Raw genomic sequence first — 24,155 nt, 5'->3', positions numbered from 1 at the left:
CACCTTTTAATAGCTCTAATATTAAACTGCACAATGGTATGTTTCTAATTTTAACAGTCTTTAACAATCTGCATCTCTGAGCAGAAGTGTAGGAAAATCTCCAAGAATACAAGAGCATTTGGACATTATAAAGCACGATATGCTGATAATTCTCTAACCAGCAGAAAATCTTGCCCAGATTTATCTGGAAAATTAATAGGCTTGGGAAGCACTTTATACCAGGCTCAGTAAGGAAGGCATAGAGGGCGTTAGTATTTTGAACAGGAAAACTATTTTCAAAGACTTTAAAAACAAATGCAGGCCGTGGAAGACTGATGTATTAATACAATAGCTGATACGTCAGTCAGACTAACATTACCTAAGAATCAAAGCTTTTGTTCTTAATACTTTCTCCAGTTGTGAGATTGAACCTTACACTGCTGGGATAATTCTAGAGTCATTTGACAACCTTCAAACCAGGTGCTTGGGATTCAGAAAAGATTGAGTCTTGTTGCTTAGTTTGTCCCCTGTCTTTTTTCTGCATCTTCCTATCTTTCTTTTATCCAGATCTCACCTCTCAGGTTTTTTCACTCTATCGTGAAGAAATCTTGTTAAATTGAAACTGTACAAAGTAATCTGCTTAGATGTCTTCATTAAATTGCCAAGGGATATTTATCTATTGCATCAGCCTTTTATTGCAAAATTGTTTGCTCATTCCCTTTGTGATCAAGGGGGGAAGACTGGCCTTATCTGCACAGCAGTATTGTACTCCCTTTCCAGTCTGAAGGCAGCAGAGAAAACTGAAAATACAATGTTTCCGAGACAAGTGCTGATTTATGTAATCTGGTTTCCTCTGACATGAGGTGATTGTGTACTGTGAAAGCATTGAGGTTGCCACAAAACTAAGAATATTAAATCAATAATGTAATTTCAGGACTGTGAATATATATTGAAATATATTACATTTTAGAGCTTTCTTAAAGTCTTATCCTTGTGACTGAAAATTGCTAGCACTTGAAATGCTGCAAGACCTCTAGTTAATAAAGCTCAGGCCTCAGCTGCAGAGAGGGAAGTTTTTACAATTAAAATTTTAAAAGGAAGAAAAATAACAAAGGAAATGTAGAGAAAATGGTTTTGTATTCAGCAGTACTTTAGAGTGCAGGAAATACAAATTCCATGTTGCACACAAAAGAGCATAATTCTTATGTTAGAAATAAGTTACTGAATAGATAGGAGGACAGAGATCTTGCATTTTATAAAAGTATTTTTTCAAAGCCCAGTGTGAAGAGTATGCTGAAAAGTATGCCACAGAACACATGAAGGTGAGGATGAAGTACAAAACACTGTATCCAAGGTTATGGTGTTAGGAATTAACAAATTGAGAGTACCTGCTCTGCAATGCTACTGAAATAACCCTTTCTCCTAGTTAGTATTTCAGCAAGTGTTTGCAGGAATTTATAACTACTTTCTTTTACACCTGTCCTTTACATTTTGGTGAGAATTCAGCATGAAATGCATATTGATTCATTGTTGTTGTTTTCTTAGTTGACAAGGGCAAGCAACGGAGTGCCAAGAGCTCATGCATACGTACTCAAGCTTCCACAGATGCTCGTTCACCTGGTACAAAAGCAGCCGAGTTGATACAGTACAAAACAAAATGTGAGACCCAAAGTGGAATCATCCTGCAGCTGAAAAAATTCCTAACATCCAGTAACCAGAAGTTTGAAGCATTAACAGTTGTCATCCAGCACCTGCAGTCTGAGGTAAAGCTCATCAATTTTGGCTTTAATTGCTTGAACTCTTCTCAGCAAGGGCTCCAGAAAATATTAATATACTGATACTAAATTTTGTGTTTTCTTTCCATATATATATATATATATAAGTATATATACTTTTAGCATCAGTTGGCTAGATAAAGAATCAAATCCATGACACTGGGCTTTGTAGCCTCTGCATGCTTCACATGCTCTTTAAAAGAGTTTTTAAATGTTTGTACTCAGAGAGTCCTTCAGGGCTGAGTAGCTTTCCAAGTATGTACTTCAAGTTCTGCCCTTGTAGGAAAGACTAGTTTCAACAGATAATCTGCATGGCTTTGTTTTGTTATCTGACATTGGATGGAAGAGTATTTAAGGGGTGGATATGTTTTTGAGCTACTCAGAATAAAGTCTGAGTTGTTACAGTTTTATTTATTGAATCCTGCATTGTTGATGATGTCTTAAAATCACTAATAAAAATAGAGAAATGCATCTGGAATTATGGAGTGGAATTAATCGGATTTGGCTTAATTTTTCTAATCTGTTTGAAATATGTAAAGACTTAATCAGTTTGGTACTACACTAGAAACTATTGGTCTGCTTTGAAAACTTTTGAGAAAAGAAAAATGTGAAGTCAAGGAGATTATAACAGTTATGAGTTTATACTGCACAGCTGATGTGGGCTTTAATAGCCATTTCTCTTGCATTTATAACTGATGTTCTAAGATTGGTATCAATTTCATTTCAATCAATTGGTATCAATTTCATTTCAACTCTTCTGTGTGGTAATTTTATAGTCTGGTATACAAAAAAACCACTAAATTGTCTTAGTATTCTGGCGGAAATGTAACATTCTCATGGGATAATTTCTGCTTGCTTTCATTTAATCTAAAAATAGTGCATTTATCTCCTAGTCTGGTTCAGCTCTAAGAGCAGTGGCTCTTACCCAGTTTTCTGGGATTGGTTTGGTTGGGTTTTTTTAAACTCTTGGTTGAAACACCTTTCTCTGCCTAAGGAACTAGTTTGAGATCTTCAAAGCAATTTGATACAGGATTTTTGGATGCTTGTCATCTAACATAATATTGTGAAATTTTAAGTGAAATTCTCACCACTAAATTTCTGTGCAATCTTCTTATTACGGTAGAATAAGCACACTGCTTTTTTCAGTAACTCTTACAATTAAATGTCTTGGCCTAGTTTCTTCTCTTCAGTATTTTTTATTGCAACATTTAAAACTTGCAAATACTTTATAAATGTCATCTTTAGTAAGAAGAAGCCCATCATACTAATTTGCTTCTTCTAGGCTATTTTACAGGTTGCTCTAGCCTAAATGTAGGGGTTTCTTAAGAATATTCAGGGATTTAATTAAGGAAAAAGTGATTTTGAAGGATGGAGAAGAGAACTGCATGGAAGAATGATGATTTTGCTCATTATTCCTCTTTGTTAGTCTTTTGCAGATGGAAAGAAAAAATATCTATGTCAAATTATATAAAATCAGTAATCTTGGACAGTTAAGTTTGAGCAAATGAAATTGAGCTAGGTATGACACACTGATGTATTTTCATACCAGTTATTGATTTTGAGGTTGCTCTCTCCTTTCCTGGGGTAAGACAAATACTTGCTGAAGACTTATTACCTTACTCTTGTGGAAGTACCATAGGGATGAGAAGGACTCTGCTCTGGTGCTATAAGGAATAAACACTACTTGTTAGTTAGCTGTGGGAAACATCCTGAAGGATCTCACTGTTCAAGGGAACACTGTGAAGAGTAGATTTAGTTTCATTCGAGTTTTTTCCTTTAGGGTGAGGGGTGGAGTCTGGTATAGCTAACAATCTTGGCTGTCCATATGATTATTTGTCTGAAGTATCACTTGGGGAACCCTTTGATGTAGTTTTCAAACTCTGGATAAACTCAGGGAAAAACTTCTAGTTAGGCTTTAACTCATAAGGTAGGTTTTCATAGCTTAACTACCTACTGCAGAGCCAACTGAAAGTAGCCTCAGCTTCTCTGTCTTTTAATAAAATTAAAAATCATACTTAGCTGATTACATGAGGAACAAACCCGTGCTTCCATTTTTCCCACTGGAGCAAGTGTGAAGTGACATGATGCAGCCTAAGAAACAGCTTGCTGGAACCAGAGGGAGGGCCTGCTCTGGTCTCCTCTGGTGCTGCTCTGTCCCTACAGAAAGGCAATTCAGCCTGCCACTACCAGAAAGCTAACCCAGCCAAGGAGCATTTCTTTGCCAGGTGGTGACATGGACTGTCCTAACGATTGGTCAGAGCCAGTGTGAGGATGGAATGGGGTGAAGGACAGGCTGCCTGGCCAAATGGAGTAAAGTACTGGATTGTGCACTTGAGTCACTTCAAGGCTGGGCATCCCAGCCTGAGCCTCTTGGCAAAATCTGCTGCAGCCTCTCCTGCTTTACCTCCAAAGCTGAAGTGACTGGGATATGATTTGTCTGTCAGATTTGTTTGGTTTCACTGTCATGTTGTTTTTTCTTTTTTTTCCCAAGAGTTCCCAATGTACTTCTGTACAAAAGATTAAATTAAGAGTTCATTTGAAGTGGAATTTAGCTGTGAACAAAATCAGGACTTGCTGGCAATGACTTCTGTCTAAACTGGAGCTAGCCCATCTGGAGTGAGGTTGAGAGGCTGCTGTCAAAGGGTTAAATGGGATTGAGCAATGCTGCTCTGATGTTTCTAGCTGAGCAGGAATCTCAAAAAACCCTGAGCTCAAACCTGTTTGTTGCAAGAGTTACCTTGGAGCTGTCAATAGTAACAGCTGCTTCTGATAAAACCTTCCCACTTGATCTGTTGGTGTTTCTTTAGGGAGGGTGGGGAGAGTGTCTATGCTTAGCTACCTTTACCAAAACTCTTCCAAGTTAAAGAATCCTAAAAGTCTGATTTCTACCTCGCAGGAGCTATTGTTGCCCTGGGTTAATGCTAGATGGAAACCTCTTGGCATCCAGAATATTTGATGGCAATGAGAGTACTGTGCTTCCTCTGATCCCCTGGTAATTCCCGTTACTTCATGACTACTTTCCTGTTTTTTAAGTTCAAACAAGAAACGAAAAGTGGCAGTACAGAGGAAATGGTGAAATTGGCCATTTACAATAAGCACATGAAGTGCCAAGGAAAGCAGTTTTCCATTAACCTTTAATGGCACTGAGCTCTGAAATTTACGCTACTGGATTTGAGTTGATCTTTTAGCTTCCACTAGTATTCATTTTGAATGTTTTGTCCGTTTAGTAAGAGATGCTTTAAATATGTGGTTAGCATGTCTGTGATAAGTCAGGTTGGGGATGCCACTCTTACACATCTCCCCTCTCTTGCCTAGCCCTTGTATATGCCTGGGCTTCTTTGGGAAGCCAGTAAAAAAAATTTCTATGGGCCTAGTTTTACAGGTCTGTCCATGTCGAAACTGCATGGGTTTGTCCCCATGCAGTGGTTCACAGTGAGAAGGAGTGGAAGTGAAGAACTGCCAGTGCTGGGGTGGGGTGGGAATGTGTGCCTGAGAGGTCTGCAGCTGTGGCTAGGAGCCAGCTGCTCCCTTGGGAAGCAAAAAAAAAAAAACCCAGTACATCACCAGCTGATGAGGCTGAGGCTATGGCAGCTCCTGCCTGAGCCTCTGCTTCTTGCCTCCTGAGAGGTGTTCAGCCCCTTTCCCTGCCTCAGGGCTGCCCCCCAAGGCTGTGAGCCCTGCAGCTGGGCTGTTCTAACCTCCAGCTTGCTGCTGTGTAAAAAACCCTTACATCTTTGGGAATGGAGGGTGATTGTTTTGGCAATGTGGTATTAGCTTGGTTTTAAATCTGTCTAAGGCAGATTTAGCTGTCAAAGGAAAGGGTAATGTGTATTTAGAACGGCTTTGTAACTGTTCAAAGTGTGAATTGATAGATACTTCATCTTCTCATTTTAGTGCATAAATTGCTACATTCAGAACTACTACCTAAGCTTTTTAAAAAAATGGATGGTAAAATGTTTAGTTATGAATATCCATTTTTATTTTTCTAGTTTAATAAATTAATTCAATTAAGCATCTCAGTAATTCTCTACAGATTCTGATACAGAAATGGGCTTCAAATATATATTTGTGAAACAGGGTAGTATAGAGATGAAAAGAAACTCAGTTTCATTGTTGTGCTTTTCTTGGTATGGTCATGGGAATGTTGCTATTTACTGGTCAGACTTGGGAATGTTGTGGTGCCATCTTTAAGAAGTTTCCTTAGTAGAGGAAAAGGCCATTTGAGAGGGTATAGAGCCTTGACAGTAATGTGTGGGTAACACTAATTGTGGAGGTGACACAGGAAACAACATGAGGAATGTGCTAGAAATGGTGTGACTGAGCAGGCTTCAGCATTTCTAGGTGGAAATAAAAATTAACCATTAGTATATGACTTGTTGTAACTGGCATTTCCTGACATGTGCATGACTGTAAGAGTCAAGATAGTAGTTTCCTTGGGAACTTAGCAGTTCAAAATGTTTTTTTTTTTTTTTCCATTTCAGAATATATGAACACATCTATTTGAAATGTTTGTCCTGGCCTTCGTGGAAGTTCAGCAGAAAATGTTTATATTTATCAAATGAGAAATGCATATCTAGGTTAAGGGGCAAAAGTACACATTGCATCACTAAACCCCAAGAGTTTTGGAACGGTCATATCTTTTGACCTATAAGTCCTGTTGTTTAGAGCAGATGTCTTTGAGTAAAACTTTTAGTTTTGATTTTCTGGAACTTAACATTGAACTTGGCCAGTTGTCATTAGAATTTTCACAGATGTATCTGACTTCCCAAAATATGGACGTAATGTTTTATGAGAGAGAATAAGGATATGTAATTGAGATAATTTTTGTGCTTACTTAAAAATAAAAAAGAAAACTCAGAAGTCAAAATGTAATATCCTGATTTTGAGGAATGCAAATATTGTCTGTTTTGTAACAGAGAGTATTTGAGTTTTACCACAGTAGTTTCCCCCTGTAGAGAAAACCTAGGCTCTGGAAGCCTGTGTCTGATGGGTAGCAGTTGGAAAGCAAGGAAGTTTCAGATTATTCTCAATGTCTCTATAAAACGTGGTATGAATGAACAAGAATGTTTTGGCAACAGATTGAAAATTTGTGAGCTCTAACATCCAGAAAAACATTTTAATCCATTAATTACTATGAAACTAGGCTCTGATGGAAATAATTTTTTAGAAGGTGCATCAGTTAAGCAATTCAAATGGTACACCTAGGTATTCAGAATGGGTTACAGCTGAGGAGAATTGGGAGTCTTATCCTATAGCTACTCCTAGCAAAAAGTGTCTTGGAAAAAGACACATTTTACTGAAACAAACTTAATGTTTCAGGCAACCAGTGCTGCTTTCCACAAAGAACCTGATTTTCATGACTACCTTGTTATTTCTTGTAATTAATTTTTTTTCAAGAAGCTGCAGAATTAATGACAGGAGCAAAATAGAGGCATCTCTTGCAAAATTTAAGGGAGCAGTTAGTAGAAGAAAGAAATATGTTTCAATCTTGTTTCCTTCTTGATTTTTACTACTTTTTCAGGTGAAATTCTAAACAGTCTTAATAATGAAATTAATAGTGTAATATTATGCTCAGGCACAGGCTCTTATTACAACATTTTGAATAATTTATAATTGTAACTATAAAACTGTATAGTTAGACATTTTTCTCATGTAGACATGAGAAAAATAGTGACGGTATAACTTGTCAAAGTTATATGGTATCTGGTGGCTACTGTGTCATAGTCAGATGAGTTGGACTGAGACAGAAAGCTTTAACAAAATACTGAGAAATAAGTAGTTGCTTAGATGAGGATTAGTTTTTATGAGATTGGAGTTTCGACAGGGAAAGAAGGAGTCATTCTGTGTAAGAAGTCAGACACGCTGTAAAGTAGCAAGCAGGCTGTTATAGAGAAGTAAAATTAAATAGCCCATATTATTACATCTGGACCTATCTTTGCAGGGCTATTGCATGAAGGTGGGCATAACTTCTGATTTGGAAAACAAAGATCCCTGTGAGCCTAAGATCCTAGGTAAAGCTTGCAAAAGCATAAAGAGCTCACAAGTAAATGTGTTAAGTACACAGTGACTCATAGGAATCCTGTTTGGCTGGTTCGCTGCTTTAGTGATTTCTGCTTTTGTGTTTCATACACTAAACATCAGGGAAAAAACATCTGATTCTCTGTAGATGTACCTAGTAGATAAAAGAAGTAAAATATTAGAAATTGTAGTAAACCTCTATCAGCTAATCATGTAAATGCTGTATTCTGAGTCTTAATTCTGCTTGAAGTATGTCAAGGTGAAAACTGATGGCATATTTCATGTGGTAAGAAGCAGTGCGTAACACAAATGAGGCCAAGAGTAAATCAGAAGTATTAATTTCACTGTATGTTTATTGATTTGAGATGGTTAATGACATTTTTATTTTATCACAGTAATAGTCTGCTGCTCCTTTCAAAAATATACATGGAGCAGAGTGTAAATCCTGTTTGTTGTACTGCTTCCTTGGCTCATGTCTTTAGCTTGCCTTTGTGTTGAGTGATGCGGAGGACCTGACATTGCAAGGGGGTGTTAAGTGAGGTATGGAGTACGTGAGTTTATAAGAAATCAATTTCTAAAATTGCTAATATCTAATGAGAAGACTTACTTAGAGGATTTTGCTAGGAAAGAAGGAACAGGGATAGGTAGAAATTCTGTGGTATAAGGACCAAAATCCTCAAGTCAAATGTCATACTTCAAAGCGGATATGAATGGCCCTTTTGTTGTCCCTTCCTAATTACCTCCAGGCTGTCACTGATGACACACAAGTGACTGGAGTTTATGCAAAGATGTGACTCAATTTCTACACTACAGCCAATGATGATGATCACTTTTTTATGACTAGAGCAGCACAAGGATGGAGTACACATAAATATCTAATGCTTCGTACCCAAGAGGAATATCTTCTTGGATGAGAAAGACATCCTGTTGACAACTGAGACTGTACCAGTATTAGAAAATATTTAAATTATGATGTTTTTTTTCCATACAACCTCAGCATATCTCCAGTAGCCATACATGTTACAGAAGTGCTTGCAAATTTACTAATTTATTAAGACTAATTTATTAGATTTTTAAAATGCTCAGCATTTCTCTCTAAGTTAAATTTTAGGAGTAAGTGCTTGTGGTTTAGTTTGACAGTAAATGGCTTACAAAAACCAGATTCTTCTTTCCAAGAATAGAATTAATTTGGCCCTGTGTATGATAGTAAAACACATTTAAGTGCTTCCGTTCTTTGCATCGATGAATTTGTTTTATGCACTCTGAACAAATTTTACTTAGTCGGTTATAATAAAATGCTTTTTGAAAAAAGCACTGTGATGCTTTTATATTTAAAACTTAATTTTCTACTCCTTTCAGTTCTGAGTCTTTAAATTAGTTGTTTACGAAGTGTATTGCTGGTGGAAACTAGAATGCTGATTGCAGCCTTCCCAGTCAGAGGTGTTCCCACCCACCAGTTACACCAGTGAGAGGTTCAGTTGCTGCACTTTGCCTGAGACTCAGAGCTGCCCGTCCTGTCTGCACACTGCAGGGGCTTCGTACTGCCATTGTCAGAGCCCTTCTCCACCTTCCCTGGGCAGGGACCACGTTGCATCCCAGCACTGAGATGAACATTCCAGGATGGCTGCTCCAGTTGTGTCATGGAAAAATTCCCACAACACAGCCTGATTCCCTGGGGTATTTCATGGCCTCAAAGTGAGTTGTGTCTCTTCCTTCACAACGTACCAATGCTTTGCAGTTTTTGGTTGCAGCAATTTATAATGCTTCTTCTGAATCTGTTACTGAGGTAGACTAAGCAACTGTGGCAAGTGGCTTACCACATAGATATCAATGTGATATAAGCTACTTGAAATTAAAAAGGCAAACAATTACTGTATTTTGGTATGCAAATTCATTATTGGTTCTTGTAAATTTTTCTTTCTTTAGTACAGCTCCAAAAGAGTGCATATTTTGTTTCCCAAAGGAATGTGCTTGTTTAAAATGTGAACTGTGATGTTTGGATAATTACTACCAGATTGGGCAATGTTAGCTTATTTGGACACATATACTCAAAACCTGTTTTCTGCCATGATTTGTTTTTTTTTATATTGAGTAACTGTTGAAGGACTTGCAGCTCTTAACGTGGAGGAAAAACTTACAAAAGGTGATTAGGACTTTTTGACCAGGCACAGCCTATCTGTGGCTCTCAAAGCCTTGATTTGCAGGCAGAGCATGGGGCTCCCACACCAACATCACCCCACGTGGCCCAGGAGCAGGAGTGTGCTGGGAAACCTGGAATGGTTAGTCTGGCTAGTTGCACATCCTCTCAAGGAAATACAAAGCTGCCAGTTTGCTGTAAAACTACATGCTCTTGTATTTGTGGTGTGCAAAGTTGCTGTGGCATACACAAGGAATGCTCATCTATTCTAGCTTGAGAACTGCTCAGAACCTGATGTCTTGGGGGTAACTTGGGTCTGTCTCATGTGAAGATTTGGTATAGGTATGTAGCCAGGAAGGCTGTTTGTTTGTGTGCTTGGTACAAATATCCCTCTTGCTCATTCTGGAATGTGGGCTTTTGTAGAGCTTCCTGCTTTCAAAGCAGAGCAATGGAAACTGTTCAGACACTGATATGTCCTCACCCTTGTTTGTATCTAAAATGACCCTAGGCTGGTCTGTTTGAATCTCAAGCTGTAGCAAAAACAGCTAGTTGCCAGGAAAAATACTCTTAAGTCTGTAATTGGGCTGCATAATTGCCAACAAGACAAACATGGATGACAAACTTTGTAATTTATTCCATTCCTGACTTGGTAGTTTTTGTCATCTTGAAGTTGTTGTTTCTTTTACCTTCTACCTTGGGCCTCACCTTCCCAAGTGTCTTTGCTGTGGGGCATATGTCTACCTGAACTTGTCAAATGTTCAAAATGTGAAGGATTTTTTAACTGGCTAATCTTTCTCAGAGCAAGAAATGTCCAAGTCTCCCTTGTTATGCTGAGAACTTTTCTGTAGCATTAAAAGGCAGAGGAGCACAATTCTAATATTGCCTGTGGCAAACCTTTTATCCCTAAACTCTGTTCTCTTTCTTTCCTGTAGCTTCCATGTTTATGGCGGGGGGGGATGTTTTAGTTAAAGTGCAACCTATAATAGATTCTTTGTAAAAAAGAAAAAAAAAGTACCAATAATCTACCTGATCTTCACATAAATTCATAAATTGTACCACAAGAAATTGTAAAGGGGTATGAAGATCCTTAATGAGTCTCTGACAACTAAATGAAGATGATCCTTATTGCTGGTTTTATTTGGATAACAATGCCAAAATTGCTCAATCCTGTATGCTCCAACTTGGTTCTGCTCTTCCAATTTCTGGTACTGATTTTTCAACTAGAATCTTGTTAAGCATAAGCTAGAAGGTTGCTGGATATTCCAGCCCAAAGCATGGAATTAAAGCCTGACTTTAAATTAAATACTGAAGATAGGCCCTTACTGGATTATTCAAGTGCTTTTGGTATTTTACTGCATTTAGATTTCAGATTTCAGAAAATTTAAAGTTTTCTTGGGGAACCCCCCATACTGGCAGGTTCAGTTCTCTCAGAACTTAGATAAAAGTGTACTAAGTTAACTGCTAGTCAGTCCAACTACTTTAGGTGGCTCCTTATCCATATGAGCAACTTGGTCTTCTTATTTTAGGCTGGCAGGTTTTTTCTGAAGGTATTTGTGAGCAGGAGGTGATGATACAAATCCATCTGGATTTCTTGGATTTGTTAAACTATGAACAGGCAAGCTATACTGAGGCAACAGGTCAAACAATACCAGTAAAAAGCAACAGGGCTGAGGGAACAGCAAGAAACATGAAGAAGATTACAAAGGCAGTGTTACTTGATTTTGTTTTGGATTTTTAGTCTTAGCCTCTCGTTAGTCCTTAGTATATGCTGATCACACATGCCCTTTTTGCATCAAATTTCTTTAACTGAAAGCAAATACAAAATGTCTAGACCATGAAGAAACCCATTTAGAAGCACTAAACAAAAATGTTAGCATGTCCAAAGGGTCTGCATCATGGTACAGCAACTAGGGAGAATTTGAGATCTTTTACTGACAGATAAAAGTCTAGATAAAAGTAGGCTTTGTCCCAGTGTGCAAGGATGCAGCTCAAATAACTCACTGTAGCATTCCCATTTTCATCATCAGATGCAGTGTCCATAGTGGGAGCACTGGTGTTGAACCCGAGTGAGATGACTCATCTCTCCCTTCTGAGCAGAGAAGCAGGGAAGAGCAGGGCAAGTCCTTTCAATAACTGAGCTCTCTGCTCTCCTGAGAATTTACTGTGGAGGTGAGGCGTGGTTTTCAATCTTAGCCCACTGACACTGTAAAAAGCCTCTAAGTGCTTAATATAAAACTGCAACACAGCTGCTTAATAGACCTATCAAAGTGTAAAGTGTCCAAAGAATTGTTAAGACTGCTTAAATTGAGTGAATAAAGGGGAATCTTTCTCATACAAGGTCAAAAATACAAATATTTATAGTAAAGGGCTGGTAGTTTCTTCTAACCAACCTTTACAGCTGCATAATAATTTCCTAAAACTTGCAAATGAGTTTGTAGCATAAAAATTACTCATTTTGATTAGTCTTGTGTCAGACCTTAATACATGACTGGGTTTTGGGTGCTTATTCTTTCTAGATTTTCTAAAGAATGGTGTATTTTACACTTTATTTATTTTACTGCTTTATTTGTTCTGCAGGCATGCAGTGAGTATTCCCTGCCTCCAGGACAGGGTGCTCTTAAGATGTAAGCCTGTGGTCAGGCTGCAGTGAGAGTGACCAAGGGCAGAGGGGGAATTTACTGTAAACCCTGGGGAGAACCAGCTGTAGGTGTGGCTCAACCAGTCTGCAAATTCATCTACTGTACTCAGTTGTGGACAAGTCTGTGGATTTTTGGACTAGTGATTTGGGGGTTATTTTGGTGTTTGTTTTGTTTTGGTTTTTCTTGTTTGTTTGTTTGTTTGGTTTTTTGTTTTTGTTTTTTTCCTAATGTATCCTTGTTAAAGGAAAAGCACGCAGAGCGAGTTTCAAGCTGTTTGCATGCACCGGGGCTATTGAACATACCCTGGGCATTGACAGCAGCAAAGTGCTCTATCTGTGGCTCTCCCATTCGGTTTAGGCCTCCTGTGGCTTATTTTTGCATCAACAAATTAAGTGTAAAAGCAGCGTACAGCAAGCTCGAAACAGCTAAAAATAAGCTCGGTTATCTGCAGAGAAGGGCAGTATTCCCTCAGTGATCCCGACTGCCGTCGGAGCAAGTGGAGATCGATCGATCTAATGTCTGGGCTCGCCTTTCATAAAAGAAGGGCTGTGGCTTTAAGCAGTCGCTGGCTGCTTGTGCCAATTGCAGAAGCTGCAGTATCTGCCGCTGTCGGGAGCGCTGGGCGCGGACGCAGGATAACCTGCGGAGGCACGGTCCAGCCTTGACGCTCGGCCCCGGCCAGACCTGCCCGGCTCGGTGGTGCCGCCGCCACCCGCGCGTCGCCGATGAGGGCCGGGGGGCCGAGCGGGGGGCTGCCGGCGCTGGAAGATGGGCTGCTCTAGCAGCAAGCTGTGCCTCTATTCTCAGTGTGCTGCAGCAAGGGTAATGAGTGTTTGTTTCGCAGGGAGCCGGCGGGGAGCGCGGTGAAGCGCCCTGCCAGCCGGGCGCGTGGACCTTGTCACCTCCGCGCGTGGTGCGAGGCGGTGACCGCCGGGCCACGGAGCGGCTCTGCCCTGCCTGTGCCTGCGCCGCTCCCCGCGCTGCGGGTCTGGGGCACCGCGGCCTGGGGCTGCCTCCTCCTGGCCAGGGCACAGCTCCTGGGGAAAGCAGGGACATGGGTGCTTCTGCTTTGTTATGATCTGTTCACACATTCCTTGTGATTCTCTCCGCGTAAGAAACACCATCTATCTTAACATTAGGAACTGCGCGCCGCAGGGTGGGTTGTATTCAACTTTGAACAGGGCCGTGCCTTTTCTTCTTGGAAGGCTAAGCATTTAGCAAAGTTGTTGGTTTTCTGTTTGAGTAAGCTTAAGATAAATATTTAATGCATGCCTCTTTCACATATACACTATACTTCTGTGCCCTTGACATCTACCACTTGATTTGTTCTGGAGGCTTATGTTGCTACACCCACCATAAAATATATAATTAATTGCTGCAAAGTAGTATTTTAATTGCAGAGCTGTACTGGAAACAGCTGTTCTTTGTTTTAAAGTATAACTTCCTTAACAACAGAAGAACATCTGTGTATATTGTGACAGCTGAACTGTTATCCTAAATGAGTCATATCTTGGCTTCTTGCTCCTGCCTCTTGTTTTTCCTACAGAACACATGAAAGTTAATTATTGGAAGGTGCTCTGCTCAGACCGCTAGTAACCAAACGTTTGGGGTTCTTTGTTCTTTTCTCTGCAGAGGGAAGAAGCACTGAAGCAGAGGAAAGAGTTATCTCAAGAACTAGTTAACCTTCGAGGAGAACTAGGTAAGAATTTATTTTTGTATTCATCATGAGAACAGAAATGCAGCAAAGCAGATCTGCAGAAGACAGATGCCTTGGTACTGTAATGGCGGTCATTTAATTCCCTGACTGAATTCCGCTCAGATGCTTTAAGTGCTGTGGAGCCCTGACAGCGTGACCCCAGGTTCACCGAATTCCTGGCACTGATCTGACTGCGCCTTGCGGGGCCTCCTTACAAAACATGTGTCTGATGACCAAAGCACTCACTTCTAAAAAATGGGAGGATGGCTGACAGCATATATACTTTTGATCCCTAATTCATTTGTATGCTGTCTTTTAGAGATTCGCTGGCAAAAAAATCATAAACCCGTAAAATACACTGTGCAAAATCTGCATTTTTGCCTTAGTGACCTGTAGGTGAATGAGTATAAAATTAACAGAAGGAAATGCTTTCAGGCTGATGAGATTAAATCTTTGAACTCATCCTACTGGATGGCTATAACATGAAATTGAGCTATTATGTGCAGGGGCTGGTTTTGCCAACTTTGAAGCTTGATGTAACTGCATTTAGTGGTAGTTCCATTTAATGTATTTGAACTTAGCAGATGTTCCAGGCAGATCTCAGTAGGGGCTGGCTTTGAAAGAGCCTGGCCTTCCCCTGCCTTTGCATCCCTCTGTCCTCCTTATGCCAGCATTGCTGCAGGGGCAGCCATGCCCCCACTGATGCAGTGAGCTGCCTGGGGACCTAAACCAGCTGAAACTATTGCCTGATAGTGCTGTTTTGCCAAAGCTGCCTGGCCTGACTTCAGTATGTGACTGAAGGAATACTGGGACTGGAGCAGAGAATGCAGAAGGAGTTGCAGGGTACAGGGTCGTGTCCCCCATCAGCTGCAACCGATGTTTCTATTACCCTAAAGTGACAACAAGACTAGAGTTTTAATGTGGAAATGGCCTTCTTGCATCACTAAAAAGTTGTGCTGTAAACTTAATAAACCAGATTTCTTTTTATTTATGTACTTAATGTGATTCTCTGAGCAACCTCTTTTGTTTACCTCAAGAAAATGACTTCAGAAGGATTGCTATCAGAGAAAAAAAGTCTCTTTCCTTCTCTAGGCTTGCATCTTTAATATTATTTTTCCTTCATCAACTTAGGTACTATGTTTATCACATATCTAGAAAGGGAAAATTCTGCTTAGATGGGTAGACCAAAAGCTGGCCAACACTTTTGCCCATTACCACATTTGAGGGTTTTGGGTTTGAGGTTTTTTTGAATGCTTAGCTCTTTGTAAGGATGTCTCATGCTTAAATGAGTGTTCCATAAACTTGTTATCTTCTTGCTTTGATTAGCAGCCTGCTGAGCTCATAAATGAGACTCCCATTGCAAGCATGTGCCATTCAGTAGGTTGATAACTAGAAAAAACTTCAAATGCAGCTGTGCCTGATGGATCTGTGACACCCGAGTGCCCAAAGCTCTCAGACAGGGATGCTGGCTGATGTGCTGCTGGATGACATCATCAGCTGTTCCCCTCATGGAGCTAACCTTCCTGGGTTAGTTCTGCAGGAGTATCTGAGTGGCAGCCTGGGGCTCACTTCCCTTTGTAAGGTTTCCAGACCATGGTTTCATGAAGCATTTCTTTATCTTCATGCAGCTCCTTTGTCTTAACCACGTCACACATCTAGCCTGTCTGCACTGCTCTCCTCAGCATGTAAAGGGAGTGGATTTAATTACAGAAATGGAAAACTATCCAGGTCTTCAATTCTATCTAGCTTTAAGAATAACTTGGTTTGGGTTTTTTTTTTTTTTAAGTTAAATTAATAATTTGTTGACAAGGTGTGAAAAGGCATTCTTAAAACAGTAGCTTTAGCTGAAAATAATCTGCTTAAATACATACCTGCTAATCAGCTTTCTATTGACACTGTTAAATGGATACAGGTGAACTTAAGATTTCCATAGACTGTTTTGACGTAAGTACTATGGATTTTCTTGCACAGTACAATCTAAGCATACGTTTGCTGGGAAAATTAAGTGCAATTTGAGTCTTATTTTGGCCATGTAGATGTTTTGTGGAGTCACAGCTGCCATGTTTTTAATGACTGTTGGTTTGTAATCTGGGGACAGGCAGTCTGAGAAGAGGAACTGGGTGTGCACAGCCCAGTGGAGTCTGTTCCCTGCATGCTGCTGAGTTTGAGAGTCTCCTGAAGCTTACACAGTTTAGACTTTTCAGTTTCTTACTTTGAAGTTTAACTGTGCACATTCCCAAGCTCCTTGGTTTACCTTCCAAGACCAAATTGACTTGCTGTCAGATGGTCTGTTTTGCTGGATTATTGTGTATGACCATTTCTACCAAAATACCTTTTTGTTTAATGGTTTAAATATGCATTCCTGTCCCAGAATATGACTGCACCAGCCAGGGGGGTGATGGTTACCAGACAATGCTTTCTGCTCTCAGTAACTGGAAACACATGCAAGGATTAGCAGTGATAAGTGTTTGGGGATGGGCTTTTCCAAAGGGAGTTCAAATTCAGTAACAGTTGGGTTCTGAACTTGGACTTCCTTAAAATCTCCAGCTACAAATACTGGCTTGAATGAAAGCACCATAGTTCTGGGAGCCTGGAGCAGCTAAGGATGTTCTGCTTGTCAGCTGTTTCTCTTCTTAAAATGCAAGCTAGTGCGTAAACTTCTAGTTACTTGTTTAATTATGTAAGCAGAAATTGTAAGGGCTGCATATTTCTTGAGAGGTATGAAACTATTCCTCTAAATCAATTGCACTCCAGATTGTTTCAGAGCCTCCTTGCAATCATGCTGGACATGATCCAGCTGAGTCCTGCTACAAAATAGCAGGTGCAAAGTTGACTCAGCCAGCGGCAACCTTGGCCCTTTGAACATTTCCATTTGTGAGTCCTTCTCCGTGGCCTGGAGAGGCCTGTGTGTACCCTGGACAGGCAGCCAAATGCCAAACCCCTCTCTCTCACCCCCAGCTGCTGCATGGCAATTGAAAAACTGTATTTCCTTCAGAATACCTTCATGTTCTTTTTTATTACTGAATTATCTTCAAGATGCTTTGGAAGTTCAGATAGAAGAGACCGTTGTGTTTTACAGTGAATGTGTGCGCTTTGGTTTTCAGGTTAAGGTCATCCTTAAAAATACTTAATAATAGGTAGATGTTTCTTTCACTTATTTGAGACAGGGCCTGACTTGCCACACTTCATAGACTTGTCTGTTTGCCTGCTTGAACAGTCTGTCACTTGTAGTGTTTGCAGCACAGGGGATGTGAATTTACTTCCCAGCAGAAAAGTGAGTGCTTCATGTTATTTATTCAATCATACCTGCTTAAATGTTGCTTAAAGCAAGCTTTTTTTGGCTACCTGCCTTGTCTGACTTGCCCAAGAACAAAAATATGCAATGTGGTTTAATGTCCTGTAAATAAGTCTCATTATGGAAGTTACACCAAGAGAAACCTGGTCATAAACTTGAAAGCATATTTGGATAGAAGGATTTTCACTATTGAGAATTTGCCAATACCATGAATTGATTACTATATAGATATAAAAATATGTGTTGTATAGAGAAGGAAATGAGCCTGTCTATAGCAGACTTACTGGTCAAGTGAACATACAGCTTGCAGTGTGCAATTAAATGTTAGTGCAGTGTAGTATCATGTAGTACTAAATACTTGAGCTTTTTTGTGGTAATTATCCCCATTTCACATTCCCCACACCTATTAAAATGCTAACAGTTTACTGTTCTAGTGAACTCTGGTTTAGTATTTCAGACAGTCTAATGCCTTTTCATAAATCATAACTAGGCCAGTGAGTGACTTGGACTTGAATTTTATGATGATAATAACTACTGTTTGCAAACCATTTATTTCAGGGTTCCAAAAAATCTGTTGTATTTTATCTTAGAGCTATGGTTATGGTAGCTTTTAGGGGAATGTAATTTGAAAAATGTTTCATCTAAGCAGTTTAGCCATAAGGGCTGAATTTGGATGATGATTAGAATGAAAAAAAAAAGTGAAAGGAGATGCTGCACAAATGTCTTATCTCTTGGCTACTTTTAGAGAAAATACAAAATAGCTTTCTTGGAGCAAAGACAACTTTTGTAGTCCTCTCCTTCAGCTGCAGCAACTGTTGCTGTTGTTTGTATGTGCTGCTGTTTGCATTAGGAAGGGAATTGCCATGTGCCTGGTTCTCCATGCTGCTCTTGCAGGCATTTGTTTTATGGTTTTGGCACTTGAAAAGCTTCGTAGTGAAATACCCAAGATGCAAGTTGGTGATGTCAACTACTACAAATAAAGGGTAATTTTACATGTCAAAACCAGCATTTCTGCTCTGAAGATTTGCTGTTACCAAATCTCAGAAACTTTCCATGATTTCTAAAAAGAAATGGAAACCATTTACTGTTACCAAATCTCAGAAACTTTCCATGATTTCTTTTGTCAGGCCCAAAAGAACCGGGCACTTAATTTATAATTAAAGGTGTTAAGAAGCCTAAAACCACAGATTAATCTTGCTCCATGCTGTACTGATACAGGGAGAGACAGTTGTATGATTGGGAAGAGAGACTGGGACAACCAAGTGGCGGAAAAACATTAATATTTGGAGGAAAAAATATATTAGTGGCTCTACTTTATGAATAAAGAAGTAAAGATTGCTTCTGGCTGCCAAGTATAGCATTCCATATACACTGTCCTTAAAACTGTTCAGTTTTACAGGTAAAATGTAACACTAGACAGACAAACGAATAGTGCATTTTTTCATCTTGTGTGGCTTGCTTTTTCCCTGAAATGTTGTTGGACCATTTGTTTCCTGTTGGGTTTTTTTTTTTTTTTGCTCAAGATTTGTGGTCTAAAGATGTGGAATTGTGGAGAAAAGTGCTTCAAGAAGGGAAAGAAAACAGATTAGCAGTGTACAAAAACTCTGAAATATGCACTTCAGGTATCTCTGGAGTGGATGAGAAGTTGAAATAGATTTGTGTGTGTTTGCTACTGGAAGAGCACATGTTCCAGTTAAAATTTTTTCTTCAAAGTTTAGCATGAGTTCAGTGAGAATACTCTTCACTTGAGCAGCCATCAAGTTTGGCTAGTCAGTGGCTAAATGACCAAATTAAGGAATTTGGGACAAATTATGAAAAAAGCAACTTTCTTTAAGAAAAGCTGAGCCATTGTAAAATACATGATTCAGTCTGCAGATGGATAGGACTATAGAAAATACTTGCTGCACACATTTCAGTTATAAGTATTTAGACAAACTTTGGTTTATGGGACATCTCATTTCAGATTTACAGTTCTTTAATTGGTGTTTTTCCTGAAGTCAGGAAAAACCATGGTCAGTTTCTTGCACCACCATGATACTGGGAGCTCACTGGTTGTGTAGTAATTCTGCTTCTTGTTTGGATGGCAGGGATATAAGTCAGGCTTGTGATCTGCAAGGAAGCATTGCAGCCTCCAGCTTTGTGGAGGCCAGTTACCTTTACGATAACAACTTTAACTGCTAGTGCAAGTTTCAGAAGTTTTTTGTTTGCCTTTGTAACATTAGTCTTCTTATAAATCTGAATTGCAAAGTGCCTGAAGGGGAACTGATGCGTCTGTTTTCTTTGACAAAGGCGTGGTTTGCTATTTGCTTTTTTTCTGAAGTGCTTTGCATCATCTGAAGTTCTGCGTGCTGACATTTAAAGATAAGGCAACGATAGGCAGCACATTCTTCTGGCTAACTGGAGGCAAATGAATAGCTCTGGCCTTGCAAATAAGGAATTTGATGCTTCTTCCTCTGTTGGTTTTAAATGAAGTGGATCATTTGAAGCACTTTGCTGCAGTTACCTCAACTAAGCCATGCAAGTCGCCTGCCTCTCAGCTATGCCCTTACTCTGCTATAGAAGGTCAGCTCCATCTGCATGTGGTTGGCTGTGTAATACCTCCATTTGGCTTGCTGCCTGGTTCTTGGCATCGTAATACAATGTCCCCTAACAATGATGTTGCCTCTTCTCCAAAAATGTGGCAATACAGAGTATATATATATTCACTAACTTCATGCCCCTGCAATGTGATAGAAGTGTGAAAGCTAACTTTTTTTTTTTTCCTTTCCCTAAGGGAGCAGTTTTGAGAGAAATTAGGGGAGCAAAAACTTCTTTTGGTGCTGCTGCAGAAAGTAGCAAAAACTGTGAAATCTGCTTGAGTTGCAGAGAATGTTGTGGTAGGTTTCAGTTGAGCCTCTGTTGCATCATTTCCAGTCAGAGAATGAAGAGCTTGGCCTAAATCTGTCCAGATCAGCACATCTTTTGCACAGACCCGGCATAGCTAAGCTTGCTGTTAAGCCTAATTCAGGTAGACACACATGTAGATTGATCTCCATGCAGTACAGCTTGCTCTCTTAACACTTTCTAGTTCCACTGCAGGTTCCAAGTGATGGTAGCAGGGTCAGGAGTCTTTACAGTTCCCTTAAAAGAGGGTGGAAGTACCATCCATCAAGTTACTCATATGCTTTTCATGAGCTATAGCAAAGAAGAGTAAGACACGTGTAATTTGAGGCACTTTGCTGGGGCAGGCTGCTTTCCCTTCAGCTGACCCATTACTACTTTGGGAATGAGTCCTTGAGGATACTGTAATTTATTTATCTTAAGGCTCAAACACTGTTGTGGTGAGAATTTCCTGTACTGCCTGTACAAAAATCCTTGCCTCTTCCCATTCTTTTACATAGAGTTTGTATTTACACTGTTTGGGCAGTGTGCCAGTCTGCTGTGAAATGTATGCATGCATGACTTCTCCTGCCTTCGAAGATCAAGTTAACATTTTAGTTGATTTTTCTCTTAAACAGCCACTCATCTCACTAATTTATTTTAAACCATAGTACCAGAGTCTGTATAGAACCAGTTTTGCACAAGGTCAGTGACCACACACTTGTGTTAGAGATGCTGTTTCACCTTGCTTCCAGGCTTTGGGTGCAGCTGGAACTGCATAAGGCATTTGCTGCAGTCATGTTAACAGTAGCAGCATGACCCCTCCTATTTAGGCCTGGCTGGCTGGACTTGGGAATGCTAAATTTCAAACTCAAAAATGCAAGTTGCTAACTTCTGTTTTGCCTTTCAAGCAGCTGCAAATATGGGGAGACAAACCAAGGCAGCCTTCTTAGCAGACCTGTGTTAATGCAGATGTAAAGAGAATTACACAGCATTTCTCTTTTCTTAATACTCTGCACTTTTTGCCTAAAACCATTCTCTGTCTTGCATATTTAAATATCTCAGGCATAAACACATGAGAGTACCTTTCAGACTGGCAGATCTGTATCAGGCCTGTGTCAGGCTAGAATTGCTTCTTTGCTGTATATCTGAGTGTGGGTGTCATTAAACATAGAGTTTTCAGGGAAAAAAAGACTTTCAAATTTAGCTAAGTGGTTTATATGTCAAAAAGTGAAGTACTCTGACAAATATTCTACTGGATGGGATTAAATAAGATAAAGTAGCAAATGCAATTAATTTTTTTCTTGGAGCTCTTCAGTGTCTCTCATGAGACATTCCTCCTTCCATGTCATGTCAATCTGTCACATTTGTGCTTTTTATGTGGGCTCCTGGCTTAACTGCGATTAATTAATTCTCAGCCTAAGAAACATGGAATTTGATATTTTTGTGAAGAAATTTTCATGTGCCCTTGGAGGCATACATTTAATGGATAAATCATATTTGTCTTGGTATATAATCATGTTCCTGTGTAATGTGTTCACTGTTTTTAATACCTGTAAATGAAGATGTGACTTTTGTATTGAACTTGATCCAGTTCCTTTCTTTTTCTTTTTTTTTTTCTTTTGACATCTTCAGTAACCACTTCTGCAGCTTGCGAGAAATTGGAAAGAGACAGGAATGAACTGCAAGTTGCTTATGAAGGGTATTTGCAGAAGTTAAACCAGAAACATAATGATGACTTAGCTGAGGTGGAGGAGAAGCTTAAACAGTTTTACACTGCAGAATGTGAGAAACTCCGAAGTATCTGCATTGAGGAAGCTGAAAAGTACAAAGCCCAACTCCAGGAGCAGGTCTGTAACACTCAAAGTAGAAAAGTTCTCCAGCAACTGCTTTCTGCTACAAATGAGCCTTCAGAGAATACTGGAGTTTGCTAATAACAGCTATTTAATGTGAAATTCCACTTCATTGCAGCAATAAAAAAATACTTCCACACTTAACTGTACAGATGTTAGGCTTATGTTTAAATGTAGTGGAGATTGGTTGTGTTCTGCCAGCTTAAGTTATTTCTAGAGCTCCATGGGATATTTGAGCCAGCTTGAGTTTTAAGATTTCTAGAAACACACCTCTGACCTTGCTTTGCAGCTCCATGTGTGTGAGAGATGCATACGTTTTGCTGTTGGTAGTGGTAAACTGTAAGGCATCATTCTCATTTATTAAGTCTTGTACATGGCTTAGCTTCTACTTTTGAATCCTGCTAGACCATTTTAAATGTACTTGACATAGTGCATGAAGCATTGTTTAAAAAAATGCTTTAAACAAGGGTTAGGTTGATACATGTATGGGGAGAAAAATCATGTTGTCATATTGCAGGTGGACAATTTAAATACCACACATGAAAGCTTTAAGCTGGAACTCGAAAACAGACACTCAGAAAAAGTAGAGGAGCTGAAAAAGGAGTATGAATTCTCTTTTTCAGGCAAGTATTTTGTATTTAAATATGTATGCTATAGTACTGCTAGTCACAAACAAAAATATTCAGGCATTTTGATCAGTATGTCCACTTCACTGTTCTTTGTGGCAAGCTATCTTTAAAATCATTGGCTGAATTCCTTTCTTTGGAACTGACAAGTCTTATTTTACATACAGCAAAAACCATGATCTCATTGTAGTTGAATGAAACTTTATAAACAGTTTGAGTGAAAGTGACTTTTTCTTGCAGTAAGACACCTGAATTGCCCTCAAAATCTCAAGTGACTGAATAATTCCTTCCACCCCCTAGTTCTGTAAGGAGCACCTCAAAACTGAAAATGAGGATAAGTAGGGTTGTGTGCTTTCCATAATGACATGGAAATGTTAAGAAATATTATACACTGTGCACTGTACACTGTGGCAGAGGTGTTTTTCAGGGACAGGGTGGTGACACGCTCAGGTTTAAATGACATTGCATCTCATTGATTTAAGGGATGATGATTTCCATCCTCCCTCCAACTCCACTTGATAGCTAAGTTTTCAGTGATACTTTTTTGTCTTGAAGACTGATCGTGCTTGCATTGCTTTCAAAGAGCAAACTCCTCTGCATGGCATCCAAAGTAGGAAAATAAATGTTTTTTAGGAAGTTTGTGGAAGACACAATTTAAATTTTTGCTGTTTCCTTCCATAAACTCAACTTTTGTCAGATGTGACCTATGCTTAGTAAGTCGATTTGCTGCATGCACATGAATGCTCTCAAAACTCATAGACTGTCTGCTAATGAAATCGATATGGGAGGGTACAATCAGTAAATCTGAAGTGGGAATAAATCTGATACTTCATAAATTCTTTGCATCAGTTAATGATAAATGTTCTGTGTTGCCATCAAGTGTATCTATGCAGTATTTGTAGGCTGGCTCTTCAGGCTGTTTCTTTTCAAAAAGAATTTTCACGTCTTATGTGGTATTAAAAATCTGCAAAAATAATTTGTTTTAGAGCTCAAGAGTACCCATGAATCTGAAAGGAAGTCGCTTGAAGATTCCTTTAAAGAGAAGCAGGAGTTGCTGGAGGTTTGTTAAAGGGTTGGGTTCATTGCAACAGTTTAAAACTTGAAAAGCAGTTTGGAGATGTGCACTGAATTCTTGGCCTAATGATACAATATATTTACATTTCAGAAAAAAATCGATGAACTAAAAAGTGAAAACAACTCTCTGAGTGAGAAGCTGAAATTAGAAGAACAAAAACAAATAGCCAAAGAAAAAGCCAATCTTGTAAGTCTTGATCTTCC

General features: G+C 39.4%; 1 protein-coding gene across 6 annotated transcripts in view; it reads left to right on the top strand.

Moving 5' to 3' along the window:
* Positions 1 to 24,155, top strand: part of MTUS1 (microtubule associated scaffold protein 1) — a 117,083-nt gene that overhangs the window by 85,998 nt on the left and 6,930 nt on the right. For 4 of the 6 annotated variants that reach the window (XM_053940082.1, XM_053940081.1, XM_053940083.1 and 1 more), the window contains 6 exons: positions 1,525 to 1,742; positions 14,181 to 14,247; positions 22,034 to 22,248; positions 22,769 to 22,874; positions 23,864 to 23,937; positions 24,043 to 24,138. In XM_053940082.1, the coding sequence (XP_053796057.1) occupies positions 1,525 to 1,742; positions 14,181 to 14,247; positions 22,034 to 22,248; positions 22,769 to 22,874; positions 23,864 to 23,937; positions 24,043 to 24,138 (776 nt within the window). Of the gene's footprint in view, positions 1 to 1,524; positions 1,743 to 13,185; positions 13,371 to 14,180; positions 14,248 to 22,033; positions 22,249 to 22,768; positions 22,875 to 23,117; positions 23,182 to 23,863; positions 23,938 to 24,042; positions 24,139 to 24,155 lie in introns of those variants that run through there. The other 2 variants (XM_053940084.1, XM_053940086.1) reach the window with 2 other exon arrangements.

This window comes from Vidua chalybeata, chromosome 4 (genome assembly GCF_026979565.1).
Source record: "Vidua chalybeata isolate OUT-0048 chromosome 4, bVidCha1 merged haplotype, whole genome shotgun sequence".
Classification (NCBI taxonomy): Eukaryota; Metazoa; Chordata; class Aves; order Passeriformes; family Viduidae; genus Vidua; species Vidua chalybeata.
The sequence above is the reverse complement of the archived record's forward strand: the minus strand, read 5'-3'. Positions and strand labels throughout refer to the sequence as shown.